The sequence below is a fragment of the Galeopterus variegatus genome, unplaced genomic scaffold (genome assembly GCF_000696425.1).
Source record: "Galeopterus variegatus unplaced genomic scaffold, G_variegatus-3.0.2 Scaffold981, whole genome shotgun sequence".
In the NCBI taxonomy this organism is placed as follows: Eukaryota; Metazoa; Chordata; class Mammalia; order Dermoptera; family Cynocephalidae; genus Galeopterus; species Galeopterus variegatus.
The window spans coordinates 325,740-348,411 of record NW_007727092.1 but is presented as its reverse complement, the minus strand read 5'-3'; the positions used below and the strand labels follow the sequence as shown (position 1 = coordinate 348,411).

The 22,672-nt window shown below is 34.3% G+C and overlaps 1 protein-coding gene across 7 annotated transcripts in view; it reads left to right on the top strand.

The window, feature by feature from the left end:
• The window catches only part of WAC (WW domain containing adaptor with coiled-coil), an 80,464-nt gene extending 58,385 nt beyond the window's left edge, over positions 1 to 22,079 (top strand). For all 7 annotated transcript variants that reach the window (XM_008573994.1, XM_008573993.1, XM_008573990.1 and 4 more), the window contains 7 exons: positions 10,545 to 10,790; positions 12,030 to 12,152; positions 13,198 to 13,346; positions 16,053 to 16,177; positions 17,694 to 17,880; positions 18,869 to 18,996; positions 20,622 to 22,079. In XM_008573994.1, coding sequence (XP_008572216.1) covers positions 10,545 to 10,790; positions 12,030 to 12,152; positions 13,198 to 13,346; positions 16,053 to 16,177; positions 17,694 to 17,880; positions 18,869 to 18,996; positions 20,622 to 20,691 — 1,028 coding nt within the window. In that variant the 3' untranslated portion in view covers positions 20,692 to 22,079. The remainder of the gene's footprint in view (positions 1 to 10,544; positions 10,791 to 12,029; positions 12,153 to 13,197; positions 13,347 to 16,052; positions 16,178 to 17,693; positions 17,881 to 18,868; positions 18,997 to 20,621) is intronic.
• The last annotated feature ends 593 nt before the right edge of the window (positions 22,080 to 22,672 follow it).

The window sequence follows — 22,672 nt, the reverse complement described above, 5'->3', positions numbered from 1 at the left end:
TTGCAAAGAAAACTCTTGAGAGATGAAATCTGAGTTATTGCAGTAATGACTGTATTTTCCAAAAGATGTTTTAGGTTTTTTAGTTGCTGTAGTTTTATTTGACTACTTGGTCACAGAAAAATTTATCTTAAAAACACTGTCAACTTAAAAGTTCTATGCTCTTTTTAAAATCTTGATTCCATTTCACCTTTGTACATTAAACACTTTTTAGCTCTTTACTCCTTTTTGAAATTTTTGTCTTGGTTTCTATGACACTACTTTTATTCAATTTTCTGTTCTCTTCCGGCTCCTTTAGTATCAGTATTGTTCAGCCTTTTTTCTTGTGTTTTTTATTCTTTTTCTGGCTTGATATGTCCTCTTTTCCTTGGTTGTCATTCTTTGTGACTATCTTGACTCAAAAATCTTTAGTTCATACTCATATATCTACTTCCATTCTATAAGCTCTTGGTATTTGTTGCATTTCCTTGGATAAAGTGCATTCAGATTTCTCCTTTTTCCCACAATTTATTCTTAGATTCTCAGTTATTGACAGCACTGTCCCCCCAACTTTTTCTTGTTCTTCAACATTCTCTCCCACCCACACATTGGCGAATCTTAGACTCTTCCTCCTATATCTCAGTTGTGTGTATCTTTTCTATTGCTATTACCATTATTGAATCTCAGGTTCTCTCTCTCGAAATAACTTTCTGATTACTACTCTGCTTCCTTCTTACCTAGTCTGTTCACTTATGGTAGCATCACTATAAAATTAAATTAGATTGTGTCATTTCCTTGTTTAAAACCCTCTAATTTAGTTTCTCATTATCCAAAGGATAAAGTCAATACTTCTTAGTAAGATTATAGCAAGCACTTGAAAGTCTCGTAGCAGTCTGTCTTACTAGCTTGATCTTCAGCCATTCCATTCTTACATTCCATATAAGTCATCTGTTGCAAACTTGTACCTTTCATGTTCTGAGCCTTGCTAAGTAGAAGGGCACGTTTGTTCTTTCATTATTATCCTGTTGAATTCAGTACTCTTTCTTTAAGACTCTGATGTCCTTGGGTTCCAAGTGTCACTTAACCTCTCCCAATCTGTTTATCAAACAGTTTGCATTTGGGGGGGGGGGGTCTACTATAGCACTTAGCACATTATAATTTTGGCCGCTTTTCAATTAGGTTATATCCTGTTTAGGGTTGGACATTATGTTTTGTTGCATTTTGTACTTTGTTCACCTTCCACCCTCTCTACACATTCTTCAAGCACCATTCCTGACAAACTTAACATAATTAAAAATTAGCTGTGAACCAGATTTGGTGCTAATTTTATATATTTTTTAGTTTATTCCTTAATACAACACTGTGAGGGAAGGTATTATTATCTCTGTCTTAGAAATGGAGAGCCTGAACATTGCCGTAGTTTAAACATGTGGTGTTAGAGGTGGCTTCTCCAAAGTCCACGTTTTTTCCCCCAAAACCATACGTAATGAAAGATATAAATAACAAATCTATATCAATTTGGACTCCAGTAATTCTGAATTCCTCACATATCAGAGGAGATGCAAGTTTAAGTTCTACAGCGTGTGTGTTAATCGCAAACATTATATCCAAAACTTTATATATAATAATTTTAAACTTACAGGAAGAAACTTGATTACCTTGGAATTGCCTGTTTATATAGTGCAGTCTTTCCAAATATTTCCTTTTACATGTGAATTGAAGACAGTTTTACTTCCTCAAATAACAGTTTTGATCTTTTCAGGTTGTTCTCCAGTTAGTCTAAATTGGTGAAGTATCCCTTAATTTGAAATTTTTTTTCTCAATGGAAACATCTATGTTATTTAAATTAAGCTTCCTGTTGACTCTTCTCTTCAGCACAGTGATGTTCTTTATTTGGATTTTCCTTAACAGTTAAATAATGTATATTAAGGGTTGATGGTTCAAATCGGGTTAGTCTATTGGTCTTAAGTGTTAACAGTATAGTTAAGCTATATCCAAGAATGTTAGTTGTAAGATACTGTTTTAATAATAGAAGAGTGGGACCTTTATCTTTTTTAGCCATTACTCTGTCCCTAGTGCTGGAAAAATAATAGGCCAGTGTGTAAACATTTGTTGTAGATGGATAAATAACTGCGAGACTGATAATGGGTTGAGGGTTGGGGAAGCATCTGCAGTGGTCATGGTTTAAAAATTGTATTTGGAGAAAAAAGAAGAGTGTATATGTGATACACATCTAAGCAATAGATTTAGATCTGTTCAATGTCAGTGTGTCATTTTATAGAAAGAACCTAAGATAAGTTCACGCTTGCTCAAGGGACAGAAATGTGGAGAAGGAAAGCTCTTTCCTTTTGCAGAGAACAATTCTGGTGTTAGGTACAGCAAAAGAAGGGGGGTGGGTGCCCCCATTTAGGTCTTTATTTGTTAGGGTAACGTTTGAGCATCTTTTGGTGAGATCACTTTACCATGTAAACCATGTAACAGTGTGATAGAGAAACTCTGGTATACTAAAAAATACAAGTGTAAAACTGATTTTTTGTTATGAGTTGGCACCACAGTGACCATTCTAAATTGGCTGAAATTTCCATGCCCCTTCCAGATTTGTGAAATGACAGATAGGCAAGAGATGTGGGTCACTGTTCTTTGCCATGGCCAAATAGGTGCCAGTGTCAGAAGAGCTTAATGACCATGATCAGCAAGTTTCTCATTTAGTACTTTAGAGTTATGATTTAATAGCATAGGTAAGTTTGAAAGTAAAACAAAGTAGCCACAGAAGTAGACCTATACAGTGACCTCGAGCTAGATCTCAGAGGATTAGCTTGTCTAAATGGTCACGTAGTCATGTGCTGTGGTTCCAAAATGGGAGGGAGAGGAGAGATGAGTCATGTATCAATATGAGGTGTGATCACTTGAGAGAGCTTGGTGCTGGTAACACCAAGGGGTCACAGGTTTGGATCCCCAGACTGGCCAGCCGCACTCCCCCGCCCCCAATAAGGTGTGAGTTAGTTGCTTGGAATAAAATTCCCTTTTGTGTTTCTATGGTATCTGTAGAGTAAGTGAAATTTGAATGTACCCAAAGACTTCAGTATGTGTTAAGGCAGTAGCCTTTTGTAGCTAACATAGAATGTCATTAACTGGCTGTAGTGGGCCAACTTCAGTCCTTAGTTGCTTTGCTTTAAAATAGTTTTTAGGATTACTAAATATTCATGAAAAATTAAAAAGATTGGCCATATAGTTACTCAGATATTTGTTGAATAACCGAATACATTAGTGGAAAAATACAGTCTTAGTCAATAAGTTTAACAAATTAAGTTTAGTCAACTTAGTAAAGATGGCATTTTGAACAGTGGGACAAGAGAAACAACTGTGATAAAAGGAATATTAGAAAATATCTTTATAATTTGGAGATACGAACTTAATCAAGACCCCAAATGCATTTGCCTTTTTAAAAGTTGATAGATTTGACCACATTAAGACATTTAAAACTTCTCTGTGAAAGAGATACAATAAAAATTGGAAGACAAATACCAAATTGGGAGAAAATATTTGCAACATATATAGCAGACAGGATACATTAAGAGTTCATAAAAGGGCCGGCCTGGTGGCGCACTGCTACAGTGCGCTGCGTGGGAAGCGCGGTGGCGCTCCTGCTGAGGGTTCGGATCCCACATACAGACCGGCCGCTCACTGGCTGAGCGAGGTGCGGGAGCAACACCGAGGGTTGCAACCCCGTTGCCGGTCCCGGTCCGGTACGGGCGCAACACTGAGGGTTGCGATTCGTTGCCGGTCACGAAAAAAGACAAAAAGGGGAAAAAAAGAGTTCATAAAAGGAATGTAAAAAGACAATTCAGTAGAAAAAAGGGCAGAGAGTATGAACAGGCAATTAGAGAAAAGATTTTTGTATATGGTATAAGGTTACCAGTGTTACCTTAGACCATATACAAAAATGAACTGAAAGAGGATTAAAGACCTAAATTTAAGAGCTAAAACTATAAAAGTCTTGGAAGAAAACAGAAAAAATTTCATGATGTTGAATTTGGCAGTGACTTCTTGGTTATGACACCCAAAGCACAGGAAACAAAAGAAAAAATAGATAAATTGGACTTCATCAATATTAGAAAACTTTTGTGCTTCAAAGGACACTATCAAGAGAGTGAAAAAACAACACATAGAATGAGAGAAAATATTTATAAATCATATATGTGATAAGAGATTAATATCCAGAATACATAAAGAAATCCAACTAACAACAACAAAAAAGCTATTTCAGAAATGGGTTTGAATAGACATTTCTCCAAAGAAAATGTTCTAATGGCCAGTAAGCACATGAAAAAATGCTCAATATCATTAGTAATTAGGGAAGTGCAAATAAAAACCACAGTGAAAATACTACTTCCACCCATAAGGATGACTATTAAAAAAATTTTTTTTTTAAATAGATAATGTGTTTTTTAAGGATATGTAGCTATAGGAACCGTTGTACATTGCTGGCCAGAACATAAAATGGTGCAGCTGCTGTGGAATACAGTGGAATACAGTTTGACAGTTCCTCAAAACGTTAAACAGAATTACCTGGAGGATCCAGCAATTTCACTTCTAAATATATATGCAAAAGAACTGAAAGCCAGGGACTCAGATATTTATGCACCAGTATACATAGCAGTTATTCACAATAGAAACAATCTAAGTATTCATCAACACATGAGAGGATAAATAAAATGTGATACATATACATACAGTGCAGTATTATTCAGCCTTCAAAAGAATTAAAATTCTGTTACATGCTGCAACATGGATGAACATTAAAAACATTATGCTAAGTGGAATAAAACCAGGCACAAAAGGACAGATGTGGTATGATTCCATGTATATAAGGTAGCTAGAATGGGCAAATTCATAGAGACAAAAAAGAATAGGGTTACCAGGGGCTGGAAGGGGAGTTATTGTTTAGTGGGTAGAGAGTTTCTGTTTGGGAAGATGAAAAAGTTGGGGAGATGGGTAGGGGTAATAGTTGTACAAAAAATGTGTGTGTACTTAATGTCAGTGCAGTATGCACTTAAAATGGTTAAAATGCTAAATTTTCTGTTGTATGTATTTTACCAGGACAAAAGCAATGTAAAGGAAAGATTACCAGTACATGTTGGAAATTAAGATTGAAACAAGGCCATTTTTCGCCCCTAAGATTAGTGACAATTAATGATTGAACGTAGGGGGAAACGGTTAGTGGGAGTGTGTAAGTTGGTATTACTGGAGTGGGGGGGTTAGTTTAGCAAAATCTGTTAAAAGTTTTAAAATGTGCTTTTATATGAGGGTACTTTAAAAGTTCATGGGAGGATTCATATTATCTCTTAATGCTATTTTTCCTCCAACCTTTATAAGTACCCTCCTATGTATTAGCATGAAGATTTTTCTCAGTTAAATAAAAAAGCAAGTTGCAAAAATACAGTATCTTTATGTTATAAAACATCAACAGTTTTATGTGCATTTATCGATGCATAGAAAAAGTTATAGGGGCCGGCCCGGTGGCGCACTGCTACAGTGCACTGCTTGGGAGTGCGGCGGCGCTCCCGCTGAGGGTTCGGATCCCACATACAGACCGGTTCCCGCTCACTGGTTGAGTGAGGTGCGGGCGCAACACCGAGGGTTGCGATCCCGTTGCCGGTCCTGGTCTGGTACGGGCGCGACACTGAGGGTTGCGATCCGTTGCCGGACACGAAAAAAGACAAAAAGGAAAAAAAAAAAAAGAAAAAGTTACAGAATACATGATTTAAAATATTCACAATTTAATTAAAAGTAAGTTAAAATGAAAGTCACAGTAAGATAACAGGTGTTACCTAGCTATCTTATTTTTTTCCTACTACACTTGCACACTTTGTTTTTCTTTATAACCTGCTTCATGTCTCCCTTGTAACACCACTACTGCAAAATAGAAAAGCAGTCTGCCCTTGATGTATCAGTAGTTTGAACGTCACAAGTTCACATGTCTTGTTCAGTATTAGAGCAACTGTCAAAACACCACAGGAAATTAATGATTATAAATGCTATTATTACTAGTCTCTCTTTAGATCTTACTGTGTATCAAAAAGAAGTTATTTGACATACCAGAAAAATGTACGTAAGAAATAAATTTTTACTTTGGTTTATGCTCTCTAGAGTAGTTTAAAAGGGTGCCTATAATTGGAAGATTTGAGTGGCATTACTTTAAACCTTAAAGTTAGATTATAGTAACAGATTTCAATTGTCTTGTCTTTGGTAGATTACTCCCCCTTCTGGCAGAAATTGGAAATAAAGGTAAATAATTCATAATTATAAGCATAAAGGGAAGGAAAGAGGTTTTATCTCTGAAAGCAGGTATACCCAATTTAAAATCAAAGGGTGACATATGTATTTGTGGCTCATATTAAAGAATTAGTTAGAGATCTACAAGCCATAGAAGTGTCAAGTGGGGAAGTGAATAAGTTTAAAATAGCTTAGAAGATCACTAGATATTCTTAAGAAGATCATAGACACACACACAAAGTCAAAATGCTAGCTCTAAAAACTAAATACCATTCAAAGACTGAAAAACTACATACCACACCAAAGACTGAAAGAATGTTTAGAGTAACGTAGGTTTCTTGAATGTTTGAGGATGTTCGCATTAAAGGAATGAGAGTAGAGGGTGGTATTCTTTTTTTTTTTTTTTTTTCCTTTTTGTCTTTTTTTACTGACCGGTAACGGGATCGCAACCCTTGGTGTTGCGCCCGCACCGCGCTCAGCCAGTGAGCGGGAACCGGTCTCCACATGGGATCTGAACCTGAGCGCCGCCGTGCTCCCAAGCGGGGCACTCTCCAATGCGCCACCGGGCCGGCCCAGAGGGTTTTATTCTTAAAGAGCAGAAGAACCAGTTGAAAATTTAATAACACAAAACACTACATTTATTCTTTTATGTAAGTTAATTCTTTGTTTTTATTTTCAAAGATCCAAATTTTCTGTTTATGTTCAGTTTGATACAAATCTATATAAACATGTTAAGTTGTATTAGCCTCACATCCTAAAAAATTAGATTTTAGCTTAAAGGGATTCAGATTAGTAAAAGTGTTAGTTAAAATTAGATATCTGTAGGGCCTGCCTGTGGTTCACTTGGGAGAGTACGGTGCTGATAACACCAAGGCAATGAGTTCAGATCCTTATATAGGGATGGCCGGTTGGCTCACTTGGGAGAGTGTGGTGCTGACAACACCAAGTCAAGAGTTAAGATCACATGGGCTGGCCAGGTGGCACACTCGGTAGAGTGCGGCGCTTGGGAGTGCAGTGGCGCTCCCGCCGAGGGTTCGGATCCCATATAGAGACCGGTCCGCTCACTGGTTGAGCGTGGTGCGGGCGTGACACTGAGGGTTGCGATCCCGTTGCCGGTCGCGGTACGGGCGCAACACCGTGGGTTGCGATACCGTTACCGGTCATGAAAAAAGACCCAAAAAAAGGAAAAAAAAAAAAAAAAGAGTTAAGATCCCCTTGCCGGTCATCTTTTGAAAAAAAGGGGGAAAAAAATCTGTAAAAAACAGACACCTGTTTACTTGTTCTGAATAGTATTGTTGCTTTTGTGTATGAGAAATATAGTCAAGTATTTTTATAAGATTATTTAAAATAAGTCTAAGTAAGTTAAATTTGTCTCTAAACCGTGTAGTGTTATTCAGCTTTATGAATATAGCATAAAATGAGCTATTCATTATCTCCTTTGACAGTTATATTGATGGAGACCTAAGGCTTTCCTACCAGCATCATTAATTTTGAGGCCAATCAAAAAGATTGGCCTAGAAGTTAAGAGAGTGTGCACCTACATTCACCTGTGCCTATATTTCAGAATTGGGCATCCAGTCAAGAAATTTTGATGCTGTTTTGGTGCCAAGTCCTGTTTTGCATCAGGGCTGCAGGAATAAATACAATGAAATTCCTCTCCTGAAATAGCTCATGTTCTAGTAAAAGGGAGAGATAGTAAACATTGCTATACAGTAGAAGATGCCGTGTAATATGGAGTCTGTGTTAGGACACTCAGAACAAAGAGGAGGGCCACTTAACCAATAACTTAAGTATAAAACTTCTACCTTTTATAATATTTTAATGATAAAACTAAGGGTACCTTTCAGAATAGCATTTTATATTTGTATTAATTATTAAGTTATTTCCAATTATGTACGTAGGTTGAGGCACACAGTATAAAGATGTTTAAATAACCTGTAACATGCTTTGGAAGAGCATTTATGTGGGTGTGTCTTTTGGAGGGTGGATGGGGCTAATAAAAAAATAGTGTAAAAGTAGTGTGCTGAAGACATGCCTGGAAAAGAAGTTTAGCTTTCCCATCTTTGATCTTATTCTTACCTGTGCTCAGTTCTCCTCATTGTGCTGTTTATTTTAAAAATTTCATTTGGTCATGTTTCCTTTTATTTGCTTGTAAAGTTTAAAAGAACCTTGGAGGTTCTCCAGTCTTTTTTTCATAACCAGCAAGAGGTGCCAGAATCATGCATAGAACTTGTATAAGTTGTTCATGTGCTTAGGCCTCTCCAGGTTCATTAGATCTGGGTTGGAGCCCAGATACCTTTTTTTTTTAGTTTTAGAAGTGATTCTGTTAAACAGTCTGTTGAGAGCTAATACTCAAAATAAAACATTTCAAGAGAGAATTTATGGCCTTCAGAGACTTTACTTGCCCAAGGGTCCCATAAGTATTAAGTACGGTCAACTGGTTTCCATGCTGCTCATCTAATCTCTCAACAAAACTGCAAAAGCAGTCTTATCTTCTGGGTAAATAAACCTGTTAAAGTTAGAGATTAGGGATGTTTCATTTTTGTTAGTTTATTTATTGTGATATGTATTATTTTTCTATTTTGGGTGTTTTATTTGCGTGGCTAAAAGGGCAACACTGAAGAATTTTTAAGCCCTTTTAACTTATCAAGTCTGAATAGATTTGGCAGCACCAAAACGAAATTGATAACACCTTGTACTTCCTTTTCTAATTCACTTCAACCTGACATTAACAGCAGAGGAAAATTCACAGGAGTAACAGAGTGAGGATAATAATTTGAGGGATATAAATACTAATTTAATTGTTCATGCAGTAAGTAAAAATACAGAACTTTTTTCATTCTGAACATAATCAAGATCTCCCTAAACTATATGTGAAAGAGGCTTTAAGGGATGTATCTGTAGAAAACTGCTAGTAAAGTCTATAATTGCTGGTAAAATATAGTAACACAGATTTTTACAAGGAAATGATTTATCAATTCATTCAAGTTTCTATATACATGTCTATGAATCAAGAACAGCAAAGGTGAAAATGATAGGTAGTTCGTTACCCTTCTTTAAAATGTATGCTATACAAAGATAGTAATATCATAGGCTTTTTGAGTTGATCATGGTTAGCAGCACATCCTTGAAATGTACTTGAAGCAGTTATGAGAAGCTGAGCCATCTTTTCTTGGGTCTTTTAGCCATTCAGGTTTCTTCTGTGAAATATCTCTCTTTCATACATTTTTGTATTGGGCAGCTTGTCTTTTTTGATATATAGAAGTTCTTTAAAATATTCTGGTTACTAACACTTTGAATATAATTGTTTTGCTTTCTGTAATTTTAGAATTCTTCCTGATGTCAAAGATAGGTTCTATGATTTCCTCTAATAGTTTTAAAAACTTTTAAATATATTTACCAAGGTTCAACCTACCTTAAATTGGTTTAGTTTTATATGTAAGTTTATATGTAGCAAGGCTGTGTTCTTTTTCTTCAGGAATTTATAGAATCTTCAGGATTTATGTTATCACCTTGTCAAGTAGTATAAAAAATTCTACTGGGGCTTTGATTACAGTTTTTCCATGAATGTTTCATACATTTTTTAATTTCTAAATATTATGAGGTAGGGGTTTGTTTGTTTTTACTATTAAAAGGGTCCTTTTCAGTGCTAATAATATTTAAATGATACAGATAGATCAATTGCTTTATATATTTAATTACAAAAGGGAAGTTTGTAGTTCTAAAACTCAATTATTAACTATAAAAGTTTAAAATAGGAGTCTCCTCATTTCTCACATCCTCTGTTCATTCTGGGGATGATCACCATGGCGCCTATCAATTTGTATTAAAGCTATTGTCATTTAGGTAGGTTATTACTATGGTCATAAACATTTTTCCAACTTATTTTGTGGTACATATAAATTAAGTCCTGTAGAATTGTATTGTCCCTTTATCCTAATGGAAGCTGTGTCTGAGATAGCTAGCCATTACTAGTAGACAGAGCATAGTACTTTTCAAATCAGGCATGGATATGGTTTGCTGGGTTTTGTATAACTTCAAGCAAGTTATGGAATATTTCTTGTTCAGTTTTCTCACCTATGAAATAGAGATATAAAATTGAAAAATGCCTACCCCATTATTCTAGTCAGTCAAATATTTACTGAGCATCCTCAGTATGCTTCCTTGTAAGAAGTAAGTGAGATTACTTGTGTTAGGTGCTTGGCACATGGGAGATGCTCTTTTGATTTTTTTATTCCAGTTTCCTCTAGTCAGGTAAAATTTTTCAGCCTTATTACCTCCCTTTTATTTAGAATCTACATCAGGAGACAAATCCGTATCACATTCTTGCACAACTCCTTCCACGTCTTCTGCCTCTGGATTGAATCCCACATCTGCACCTCCAACATCTGCTTCAGCAGTCCCTGTTTCTCCTGTTCCACAGTCACCAATACCTCCGTTACTTCAGGACCCAAATCTTCTTAGACAGTTGCTTCCTGCTTTGCAAGCTACGCTGCAGCTTAATAATTCTAATGTGGACATATCCAAAATAAATGAAGGTAAATTTTCATCGTAACAGTTTTTAAAAATTCATTTGTATTGTGCAGAATTATATAATTAGTAAAATCCTCAATTTAGAAATTTGTTTTATTTTAAAATTCATGTTTGAATTTCATTTTTTGGATTTTGGAATTTATATTCTCCGTAATTTAAGGCCATTGGTAGTATAATTGAGTTAGTGATACTTGGGTAGTATAATTGAGTTAGTGATACTTGGATCTTCTGTAACAGTTTTTAAAAATTCATTTGTATTGTGCAGAATTATATAATTAGTAAAATCCTCAATTTAGAAATTTGTTTTATTTTATTTTATTTTATTTTATTTATTTTATTTTTATTTTATTTTATGAATTATATAATTAGTAAAATCCTCAATTTAGAAATTTGTTTTATTTTATTTTATTTTATTTATTTTATTTTATTTTATTTATTTTATAATTTTCTCTTTAAAATAATCAATTTCTGTTTATGTACATTTTCACATTAATAGTAGCAGTAAGTAGGTAAGTTCTTCCTTTATCCTAAAAATGGAGCTATATCAGGCTCGTTGGTCATTTGTCCTCTATTCTTTCTGTCTTCACCTTCACTGTATTTTTATTTTATACTCTTAAGTTAATCATGCAGTTCTCTTGTTTGGTAGGTAAATGTTTCACTTAACACAAAGTGGAACTTTTAAACAGTTTGAGGAAACGAGCTTAAGAAAATGTCAATAATAAAAGAATTTATGCATTAAAAATACATGGTATTCTTTAAGTGCTGGCTTTTTCGTATCCATTTTTAAAAAGTTGTTGTGTTGGATGTTGATGTAGGGTTTGAATGGCCAGCTTGTCTAAAAAAGCAATCACATGAAATAGCAACCATTTATTCAGTTAATTTCAAATAATATACTGAGTACTTTGTTGATATACAGATAGGTTTCTGGTGTAATTGGAAATTCCAGTGAATACATTTTAGTGTTTTTAAAAAGTCTAGAGGAGTTTTCTTTAACTAAACATCTTACTTTATTAATGTAAATGAAACTATATTGGTTTTCCTTTTTCGTAAATCCGTTTTCTTTTTCTCTGCCTCACATCATTTCAAATCTTTAGACCTATTGTATTTTCTGGGCTTTTATTATGAGAGTTGTACTTTGAAATACTCCACAGTTTTTTCTTGGTTTCTCTTTGGATGTTCAAGTTATTACTAATGCCACATAAGCCTCTGTGTTCTTATTTAAATTTAGGAGATAATGTTTTTAGTTCTTACAGCAGCTGTGACACAAGCCTCACTGCAGTCTATAATTCATAAGTTTCTTACCGCTGGACCATCTGCTTTCAACCTAACTTCTTTGATTTCTCAAGCTGCTCAGCTCTCTACACAAGGTATTTATATTCTTAGATATCTCTAGAGTTGTACCTTGTTTTCTTTTGGAATTAATAACTTTTTAGCTTTTGAAGAGATTAGCTACAGTAATGATATTTTTTGTTTGGTTTTTGTAATACTAGCATATACAGTAGTATTTTTATTTCCTTTTGTTTTTAGATGAAGCAAGCTTTGCTATCAAAGCAAGTATTGCTATCAAATCTGTATTGTAGTATATACTTAATTAAGAATTTAATTTGTTAATGAAATATTTTAGTCCAAGGCTCAAAGTAAACTATGATATGCCTTTAATCTTTGTGAAACGTATATATTTAAAGAGTTGAAGTTTCATTTTGGTTGATGTTAGATGGTTTTTGACTGGAAAGAAAATGCAAAAGCACTTATTTCCTGCCATAAATTAGCTATTCTGCATGCAAATGTCCAAATGGAGAAACATACAGGAGCAAATGGGAAGTGAAAGAGTCACTTTTTCAGAAAGCTGGTAAACTGAGCAGGAATACCTGGGCTGGAATGGAAGTGTAATGGTGCAAAGACTTCATCTTTTTTTTTAAAAGATGACCGGTAAGGGGATCTTAACCCTTGACTTGGTATTGTCAGCACCACGCCCAGCCAGTGAGCAAACCTGCCATCCCTATATGGGATCCGAACCTGGGGCCTTGGTGTTATCAGCACCGCACTCTCCCGAGTGAGCCACTGGGCCGGCCCTGCAAAGACTTCGTAACCCTCTGTGTAAGCCTCATACGGCAGGAGACTGAAGGGGATACCTGGGCCTAAATTTAGAATAAAATAGAAGAAATAAGGAAGCCTTCTGTATGAGAACAGGTTCAGCCTTAGCTTTCTGCTCCAGTTTCAGAAAGAAGGAACGTGGGCCGACTTACCTATACCACAGCTCATTTAGTCAGGGTAGCCCAGTGAGGATGTCAGGTTCTGACTTATTCACATAAGTGTTCTCAGGGGGTGTGGGATGTGTACAGTGATGCAAAGATCTTCACCACCTATATTACAAAGGTTTTGGGTTTATTTGAAATTGTTTTTCTTTTATAGCCCAGCCATCTAATCAGTCTCCTATGTCTTTAACGTCTGATGCGTCATCCCCAAGATCTTATGTGTCTCCAAGAATAAGCACACCTCAAACTAACACAGTCCCTATCAAACCTTTGATTAGTACTCCTCCTGTTTCATCACAGCCAAAGGTATGTCATCTTTGAGGGAAATTTGGTAATGAACCTGTTCACTTTTGGGAAAATAATAGCATTTCAGTATCTGTACTGTAGAAAAAGCTGAGAACAAGGTAGTGGTGGAATGAGTGACTAGTGAGTGATAACAAGATGCAGGTTTGAATCTCTCAGTTTATTGAGAGGTCGAAGGGGAACTTGAATCTGTGCTTTTTTGTACGCTCTGATTCTATTCCCTTCTGGATTTGTGACATGGAGAGCAGGATAAAGAATGTATACTAAGCAAGCATTACTATTTGTAGGATTTTCAAACTCTAAAAAACATGAGAACATGTTTTTCAGTGACCTTTTTCATACTTTTATTTCAAAAGTGAGTCAGTTTTTGTGCTAAGAGTAAGGCTTCGTGTATATTACATTTAACTTAAACATAACAAGAATTCACCTACTATTTGCCTCATTTAATAGATAAAATTAAACTTTCAGTTAAGTCTAGTTTGTGTGATAGAGTCAGTTTGAAACTTACAGGTTCTATATTCAGAAAGACCTTTTCTTAAGCTGTACTATCTGTCCAAGCAAAATCCTACATGGATTTGCCCCTTAGAGCACAGTTATAAAATTGCCAGTCTGTTCTTACTGGACTATGAACAAGACCTTACAACGCTGTAGTCAAATTTTGTACCACATCATTTAAGTCCACAATTCATAATACCAGTAGTGCTCATGCTTTGCTATTTAACATAACCTCTAGTAAAACATTGAGAGGGTTAGAGTTCACTGTACGCAAGTTGTGGTCTTTTTACTCTTAATTAAGGGTGAATGTAGGGGGGAGGTTCTTTTTAGTAATGGTGAAACAATAAAGCTCTTTCTAACTTTTTAATGCCAAAGAATTCTTTTTTTCAATTAAGATTTTAAGCAGAAGCCTAAAAATGCATTGAAACATAGCTTGAAAGTGGTGGTAGGCCAGCTTTTAGGTCTTTCTGTTCCTTCCTGTGTCTGCCATTGACCTAAGAATGTTTTAGGATCAAACTAGATTGATTTTTTTAAATTCTGAGTTCAATTGTTAGTTTATTGTGTGGTTTTTTATTGTTTGTATTTTGATGGGGGAAGAATTAACGTGAGTTTCAGTAAAAGAGACCTTTTTCTTAGAGCTTAGAACTTATAACTTGAGGATGGTATCTTAAGAGTGCAATAAATAGTGGATAAAAGTAAATAAATTGTAGCATTAGTTTCACAGCACTTATAAAATCCAGCATTTCAAACCCTACGTAAGCAGATGGCTATCAGTCTTTTGCACTCAGGAACTTTTTTCAAGTTGTTTTTAAAAATAATTGGACATTTGAGCTTAAGTAGAACTTACTAAAATGTTCTTTATAAAAAGATTTCTGGTTAGAACTGATAGGTAGGTAGTATTCAGAAGAAGCCTGACTACCCATATTTGTTTGGAAGAATTATTAATCATCCAAAACAAAAAACCTGCAGCTGGAGGATACGACTTAATCGCAAAAGGCTCCATCTATCTTTGTGCCTTAATTTGGGGCTTACATTTTTAAACTGCTTGTTTTTTACTCTCTTTGGCGTCTCAATATAAGTAGCCTATGTAACCGCATTGGCAATCATGGGCCTCTTGGTCTTCCTCTATAGAGTAATCTCTTTGAAGACCTCTTAAGTTGAATATTTTATGGGCCATATTTCATTCTCTGATAGACCAATTTATATACAGTTGACCCTTGAACAACACAGGTTGGAAATGCATGGATCCACTTATGGATTTTTTTTTTCCCCCCAATAAATAGTGCATGGCACTGCAAATGTATTTTCTATTCCTTATGTTTTTGTTAATAACATTTTCTTTTCTCTAGCTTACTTTATTGTAAGAGTACAGTATATAATACATATAATATACAAAGTATGTGCTAATCGACTTATCAGTAAGACTTCAGTCAACATTAGGCTATTAGTAGTCAAGTTTTTGGTGAGTCAAAAGTTATACGTGGATTTTCAACTTCATGAGGGGGTCAGCACCCCTAACTCCCACATTGTTCAAGGGTCAAGTGTGTTCTCTGGATATGTGGTTGAAATCTGAGTATCTGTATTTGTATGGTGTGGTAACATAGATATTTTTATTGATACAGAAGTAACAGTAAATCAGAAGAGGTAATACAGTGTATTGGAAAGAAAACTGGACTGAAAATCAGGAGAACTAGTTTCTTATGCTCGTGTGATAGTAATTTTATGGCCTTAAGCCAAGCCATTTTATGAAGAAATTGGATCTAAGTTTCAAAACTTAACTCCATCATATCTAGCTATGTTACCTTTGGCAAGTCTTTGATTTCACTTTTTAATTTTCATTCTTTTTTTTTTTGGTGGCTGGCTGGTAAGGGGATCCGAAATCTTGACCTTGTTATTAACACCACCATGCTCTAACCAAGTGAGCTAACTGGCAAGCCCTCGATTCCACTTCTCCAGATTTACCATGTTTAAGATTATTATTTAGATTGGAGGGGAGGGCGTGGATTAGATGTGGGGGCCTAAACAATAATTTACATTAATATGTTTATATCACTAATATTAATATTATGGAACTGAATTAAGACAACCCTATTATCTTAATCACTGGAGAATAGAAGTAATAGGAAAGTTTCATTGATAGCAGAACTTTTTTCTAGTTTCCATGCTATTTGCCTGTGTGATAGAAGCCTATCTCACCAGATTTTGACTTTTCAGGTTAGTACTCCAGTAGTAGTTAAGCAAGGACCAGTGTCGCAGTCAGCCACACAACAGCCTGTAACTGCTGACAAGCAGCAAGGTCATGAACCTGTTGTCTCTCCTCGAAGTCTTCAGCGCTCAAAGTAAGTTGATATGTGTTGAAACTCCATTATTTTCTTTAATACGGCATATTGCATTGTTCAGATATTATAAATTATATATGTAATGGAACTTAGTTTTTGAAGAATTCATGGATAGCCAAACTTTATTTTCATGTATTGCAAAATTTATAAAGACAGTCTTATGAAAAAGTAGATTATCGTCTCTAGTAGTGAAGCCTGAGTTATTTTGAAGAAAGTGGCTCTTTTTCTTTAAAATTTTACTTAGTGGAATATGATGAGACTAAAAGTATGTGATATTTGTACAAAAGGGGCACATGATTTTACAGTGCTTTGTTGGAATTACATCATATTTAATTTCCTCATAGCAGTTTTGATTTGAATATATTGAGAAGCCAAAAAAATCTCACATCTAAAACTTGGACTGGTGTTTCCCAACTAATTATGTCAGGCTTTCCTAATAGCTTCAACTCTGACCCTGTACAGATTGCCTTTCAGACAGTTATATAGTGCTGTATTGTGTTGTCAGTTTTCTTGGTTTATTAACAATACAACTTTAAATGAAATTTGTTGAGTGAATGGTTTTCATTTGATTGATTTTCCTATTTTTATTTCATACTGTGAGGCGGCAAAATAATTCAACTGTTGTTTTTATTGTTGTTTTCTAAACAAGCATTTCAGAACTTATACATCCAAATGAGAGTTGTTCCCTTCAAAATAATCACCTTGGGAAGCTGTCTTCTTACTCCAGCAATGTTGCCATTGCTCAGAACAGTTTTGGGAAATTCTTCTTTTAAATTGTCTTTAGAGGCTGCAGTATTATTTTAAATATCCTCAGTGGTGAAAAACTCTTCATCCTTTGGGAGATTTAGTTTTTGGAAATAACTGAAATTCATTCAGAGTCAAGTCTGGTGAAGCAGGTAGGAAATCAACTTGGGTGATTAAATTTTTGGTTCTCACCACCATATCCCCAAACCCTGGCCCAAACCATTCAGTTTTACAAGAAGATAACCAATCTCAAAGTGTTACTTTTTTGGTCTTGTTTTGCCACTTATGCTCATTCAGTGCTATTCAATAAAATGACTATTTTGGTTCACATTATTTCACCCTCTGATTCAACACTTTGTTCTGATGTTGAACAGAGACAGTATGTATTTTCCTGTTCTTATGTAGATGTATATGAGATACTTCTTCAGATGTGCCTTATATGTACAACTGTAAAAATGTGACCATTTCTTAGTTATATTCTTATTAGTGTTTGTGGTATACAAAGTCAACAGGTTCTACAATTTGGAAAATACAGATTATTTTAAATTTGACAGTAGTGTTAAAGGGCTTTATTTTCTTCCAAAAGTGTATTGAGGAATACATGATACAAATATACTTTGGGTTGTTAATTCTATTTATTTGATGTTAAAATAACAAATTTTCCTCAGGAATTTGGATATCTTTAAATTAATAGAAGATATTAAGCAATTTTTAGAATACCCAGAAACTACTTTTAAACACACTACACATTCAATTCTGTTTTCTCTTCCAGTAGCCAGAGAAGTCCATCACCTGGTCCAAATCATACTTCTAGTAGTAATGCATCAAATGCAGCAGTTGTACCACAGAATTCATCTGCCCGACCTGCGTGTTCATTAACGCCTACACTAGCAGCACACTTCAATGAAAATCTCATAAAACATGTTCAAGGATGGCCGGCAGATCATGCAGAGAAGCAAGTATGTTACATGATTCACGGCATGTTTTGTTTTTGGATGACCAGATCAGAAAATCTAATCTAGACCACTGAATTCAAGCTGTATTTAAAATAACTAATTTATTAGATTGTCCATAATCATTTCATAAAATATTTGATACTTATAGAGTAGTTTATGAGAACTTTTTGTAGACTCACAAAATATTTTAATTATTATAGCTACTGTTATCAAGTACTCGGCATTTAGCTCTGTGCTGAGTGTCTTAAGTTTATTTTTTCCACCGTTTAAATCTGTTAAGCAGTACAGACGATGAGTTTTCCCATTTTGCTATTGAGGCCCTTAAGACCAAATAGGTTATTCCAGGGTCACCCAGTTAAATACACTGGTGTGGCTCAAAGCCAGTGTGCTTTTTTCACTCAGCCACTCTGATAGTTTCAGAATATAAGAACTATTAATTTTATCTCACTTTCTAAGTAGACTAGCAACTAGAAGCTAGGAAACATTTTTGCTTTGGGTTGAAAGACCTTAGGACCTTCTAGTACTGCCATTTGCGTCTCTATTTTATTAGGTAACTGAATATCTAAAATGTTCTGAAAGTTTGCAGAGAACGTGTTTTGTGTCTCATGATATTAGGGATATAGTGAGGTTCTTTTATTAATATTATACCTGAACTTGCAGAGATGACAGTCTCTTTGGCTGACCCAGCATCTTTTATTAACCACAAATTGTGAGCCCTTCTGTCCTAGCGCAATAATATCCAGAGATTAGAAATGCTATTTTCTCAAGAAACCTGAAGGGAAAGCTTAAAATAAGTACGTTCCATCATTAGAGTTTCTTAACAGAAAATAACTTTTCCCCTTAAATTCACCAGCATTTTTATGGATTTAAAGGGAAAGGATTATTCTGTAATCTTGATATAAAGTTCTACTCAGAAATATAATGTTTTATTTTGTGTGTGTTAATGTTATTTATAATATATTTTATGTAATCTTTATTTCTTTAATTATAGGCATCAAGATTGCGTGAAGAAGCCCATAACATGGGAAGTGTTCACATGTCAGAAATTTGTACTGAATTAAAAAATTTAAGATCTTTAGTCAGAGTATGTGAAATTCAAGCAACTTTGAGAGAACAAAGGTAAGTTTCACTGAAATAAATGTTTACTTTTCTTAGAATTATGTACCTTAAATTGAAATTTAAAGTTCTCTTTGATATATTGTGTCATGTTCTGTACCTGCATTTTTATAATTTAATAATATTCCTGTGAGTGATAGGCACCTAGATTTTATTTATCTTAATCCATGATAAATGTTTCATAAGACATTTCTCCTTATAACACTAAGCTACGACAGTATATTATTTAAAAAGTGAAATGTTGACAGCAACTAATTATAAAGGTCCCTTCTTGAATTGAGGTTAGCACTCTATTGCTGAGGGTATTTGTTTCAGTTGAAATTTTAAATTATTAGTTATATTTAATACTGTTTAAATACTATTAATTACTATTACATTGCTGCAGATCCTTTGGAAATTATAGAAAATTCAGTTTTCCAGCAAGTTTAATAATGTATTATCTGCTATCTTAATTTTTTTCATCTGTACTCTTATATTTCTTAGTCTTGTTTTCATGCAAGTAGAATATCTAAGTCACAGAAAAAATAGCATAGATTTTTTTCTTAATGTCTATTAGAAAATTGAAGACAAACTTTCAGTGGCTTCATATCCTGTCTATATAAATCACTGGGTCACAGAATTAATCTTGTTGTGAAACCATATATATTTAGTAAATACCAAGTTGGGATTTATAATAAATTTGGAATGAGTTCTTAACCTTTTCAATTACTAAAATATCCGGCGTACTTTTTGAATTATCAACTGCGATTCTTTTACTCTAGGATTGCCCTGAATGTAGTTCAAACATATATAAAATTTCATTTTGGCTTGTCAGATCATTTGACTTTTGGGAAATTAAACTTTTTTATTGCATCTTAGGAAAACAGTATGTAGGTACTTAAAATTTCATGGAAAGATTTGCATTATCTATTTTTCCACAAACTTTTTGAAGTACCCTCGTATAGACAGTCAGGTATCAAGCCAGTATGTGACTATGCCAAATTCACCAATACAGGCCATAAATATCTGTAACTTACAGAAGAGAAGGATCAGAAGAGGAATGATTTTATGAAGTCCATGGGAATCTAGTTAATTGTGGGGTTTGTTTTATTTTTTGTTTTAAATTTACAACATATCAATCGGACTTTGATCCTACATGTACATTGAGAATTGCTCTTCAAAATAATAACCTCTTACACGTAGTTAATTCTAGTCTTACTATTTTTGTGAACCAGAAAAAACACAGTATAGTTTTATCTCATATTTAATATCTACTGCCTTTTTAGAAAATGTGTGTTATAGTGTACAGGACAATAAGTTTTAAATCAATTTTATATTCAAAGTAATTAGTAAGTTGTTAGAAAACTAAGAAACATTCTAACTTTTTTCATTCTGATACTTTAATATATGAGTTATTTTATCTCAACTGTGAACTAATAGTTTTTAATTATTTAGTCTTAATTAGTAATTGCTTATTCCATTTTTAAAGATTTTTGTAGTTAAAAGTTTGCTTTTCTATAGTGTTTATGTGGATACATCAAAAAGTTTGTGGAAAAATAGAATTAAAAGATAACATGTATCTTTCCATGAACTTTTTAAAGTACCCTCATGTGTACACACAGGTTCTAATATCTGCTTTTATTTTTCAGGATATTATTTTTGAGACAACAAATCAAGGAACTTGAAAAGCTAAAAAATCAGAATTCCTTCATGGTGTGAAGATGTGAATAATTGCACATGATTTTGAGTACAGAAACTGTAAATCTATTGCCCAATCTTAACATTTTTGAGCTGCATTTAAGTAGACTTTGGACCGTTAAGCTGGGCAAAGGAAATGACAAGGGGATGGGGGTCTGTGAGAGTCAATTCAGGGGAAAGATACAAGATTGATTTGTAAAACCCTTGAAATGTAGATTTCTTGTAGATGTATTCTTCACGTTGTAAATATGTTTTGTAGAGTGAAGCCATGGGAAGCCATGTGTAACAGAACTTAGACATCCAAAACTAATCAACGCTGAGGTGGCTAAATACCTAGCCTTTTACATGTAAACCTGTCTGCAAAATTAGCTTTTTTAAAAAAATTTTGGGGGGTTAATTTATCATTCAGTAATCTTGCATTTTCAAAAATTCAGTGCAAGCGCCAGGCGATCTGTGTCTAAAGATAAGAATTTGAACCATATGGGCAGTGTACAAAAAATATCATGAAACAACTGTTTCCACACTTGCACCTGATCAAGAGCAGTGCATCTCCATTTGTTTTGCAGAGAAATGTTTTCCATTTCCCATGTGTTCCATCCATTTCCCTCTGAAATCCTTGATCTGATTTGATCCATTTTTTTTTAAGGCTCCTCTTCTCCTTTCTTAAGGCACTGTTGCTATGGCACTTTTCTATGACCTTTTCATTCCTGTGTACAGTAGCTTAAAATTGCAGTGATTGAGCATAACCCACTTGTTTGTATAAATTATTGAAATCCATTTGCACCCTGTAAGAATGGACTTAAAAGTACTGCTGGGCATGTGTGCTGAAAGTACATTGATTGCTCAACTATGAGGAAAAGGCCCAATGAACATGGTTGTGGGAGGGGAAAGAGGAAACAAAGCTAGTCAGATGTGAATTGTATCTGTTGTAATAAACATGTTAAAACAAACAAAAATTGTTATTCTTTTCCTTCGGTCAATGCATATTAGAATTTGAACTACCTGGGGATTCTTTATCAGAACTATTCTTGTTGAATATTTATACTTAATTAAAATAATTCCTTAAGGGAGGTTTTGTTTAAAGCATATTAACAGGAAATTGTGTATAAGATATTTAATGAAATATGGAATTCAACAAGAATGATTAAGTCACTTCCCAAGTGGTTGCCATTTGTTAAACCCTGGTTTACCTGTCTTGCTATTACGACATTTCATTTTGAAGGATGTTTGTGTTGTAGCTAACTGTTCAAGTCTGGTGCTGACTGCTGTTCTTAGCCATCACAAAACGCTAAATTTGTGTAATTGGAGCTTCCTGCTGTTATCTGGAAATGGTGGGAAAGTTCAGCTTTGTATATTGTTTCCTAAAATATATTAAAATAAAAAAAGAAACTATTGCTACTATAAAATTACCTTGGCTTTTTTTTTTTCTTTGCTAAAATATTAGTCACATGGCCTTAACATAACACTGCCAGTATTGTATCAAATCACAGGGGTTTCTGTATACAGAAAAATGTTTTAACTTCAAAATCTTGACATCTGATTTAGAGAATTTTGTTTGTTCATTTGGTTTTTTAAATCTGTTGAGGCAGATATGTGCTTCTAGAACTGCCAGCACCAAGGGCTTATTTTTGATGTTAGACATCAACATCACTGTTACTACAACCTGGATACTAAAATTTTAAAATTGCTCTGTGCTTTAAGCATATTTAAAGTATGTAAGTCAACACCCAGTCTTTTCAATAAATTTAAGAAGTAAACTAAGTGATAGTATTGTTGGTATTTTCTAAAGTGCAAAAATGTTCCAGTGTAATTAAGAGGAATTAAAATCTTATACTGGAAGCTGATTTTTTCCTTTGTAATTTAAGAATGCTTTTATAATGTAAGAAAAGGCAAATATCACTATGAATTATATCGTCGTGAAATGTTCATACCTATGACATTGTTAACATTTGCTGAACTTATTAATTAGTACATGTAAATGAAACCCCAAAGAGCTGTGTTA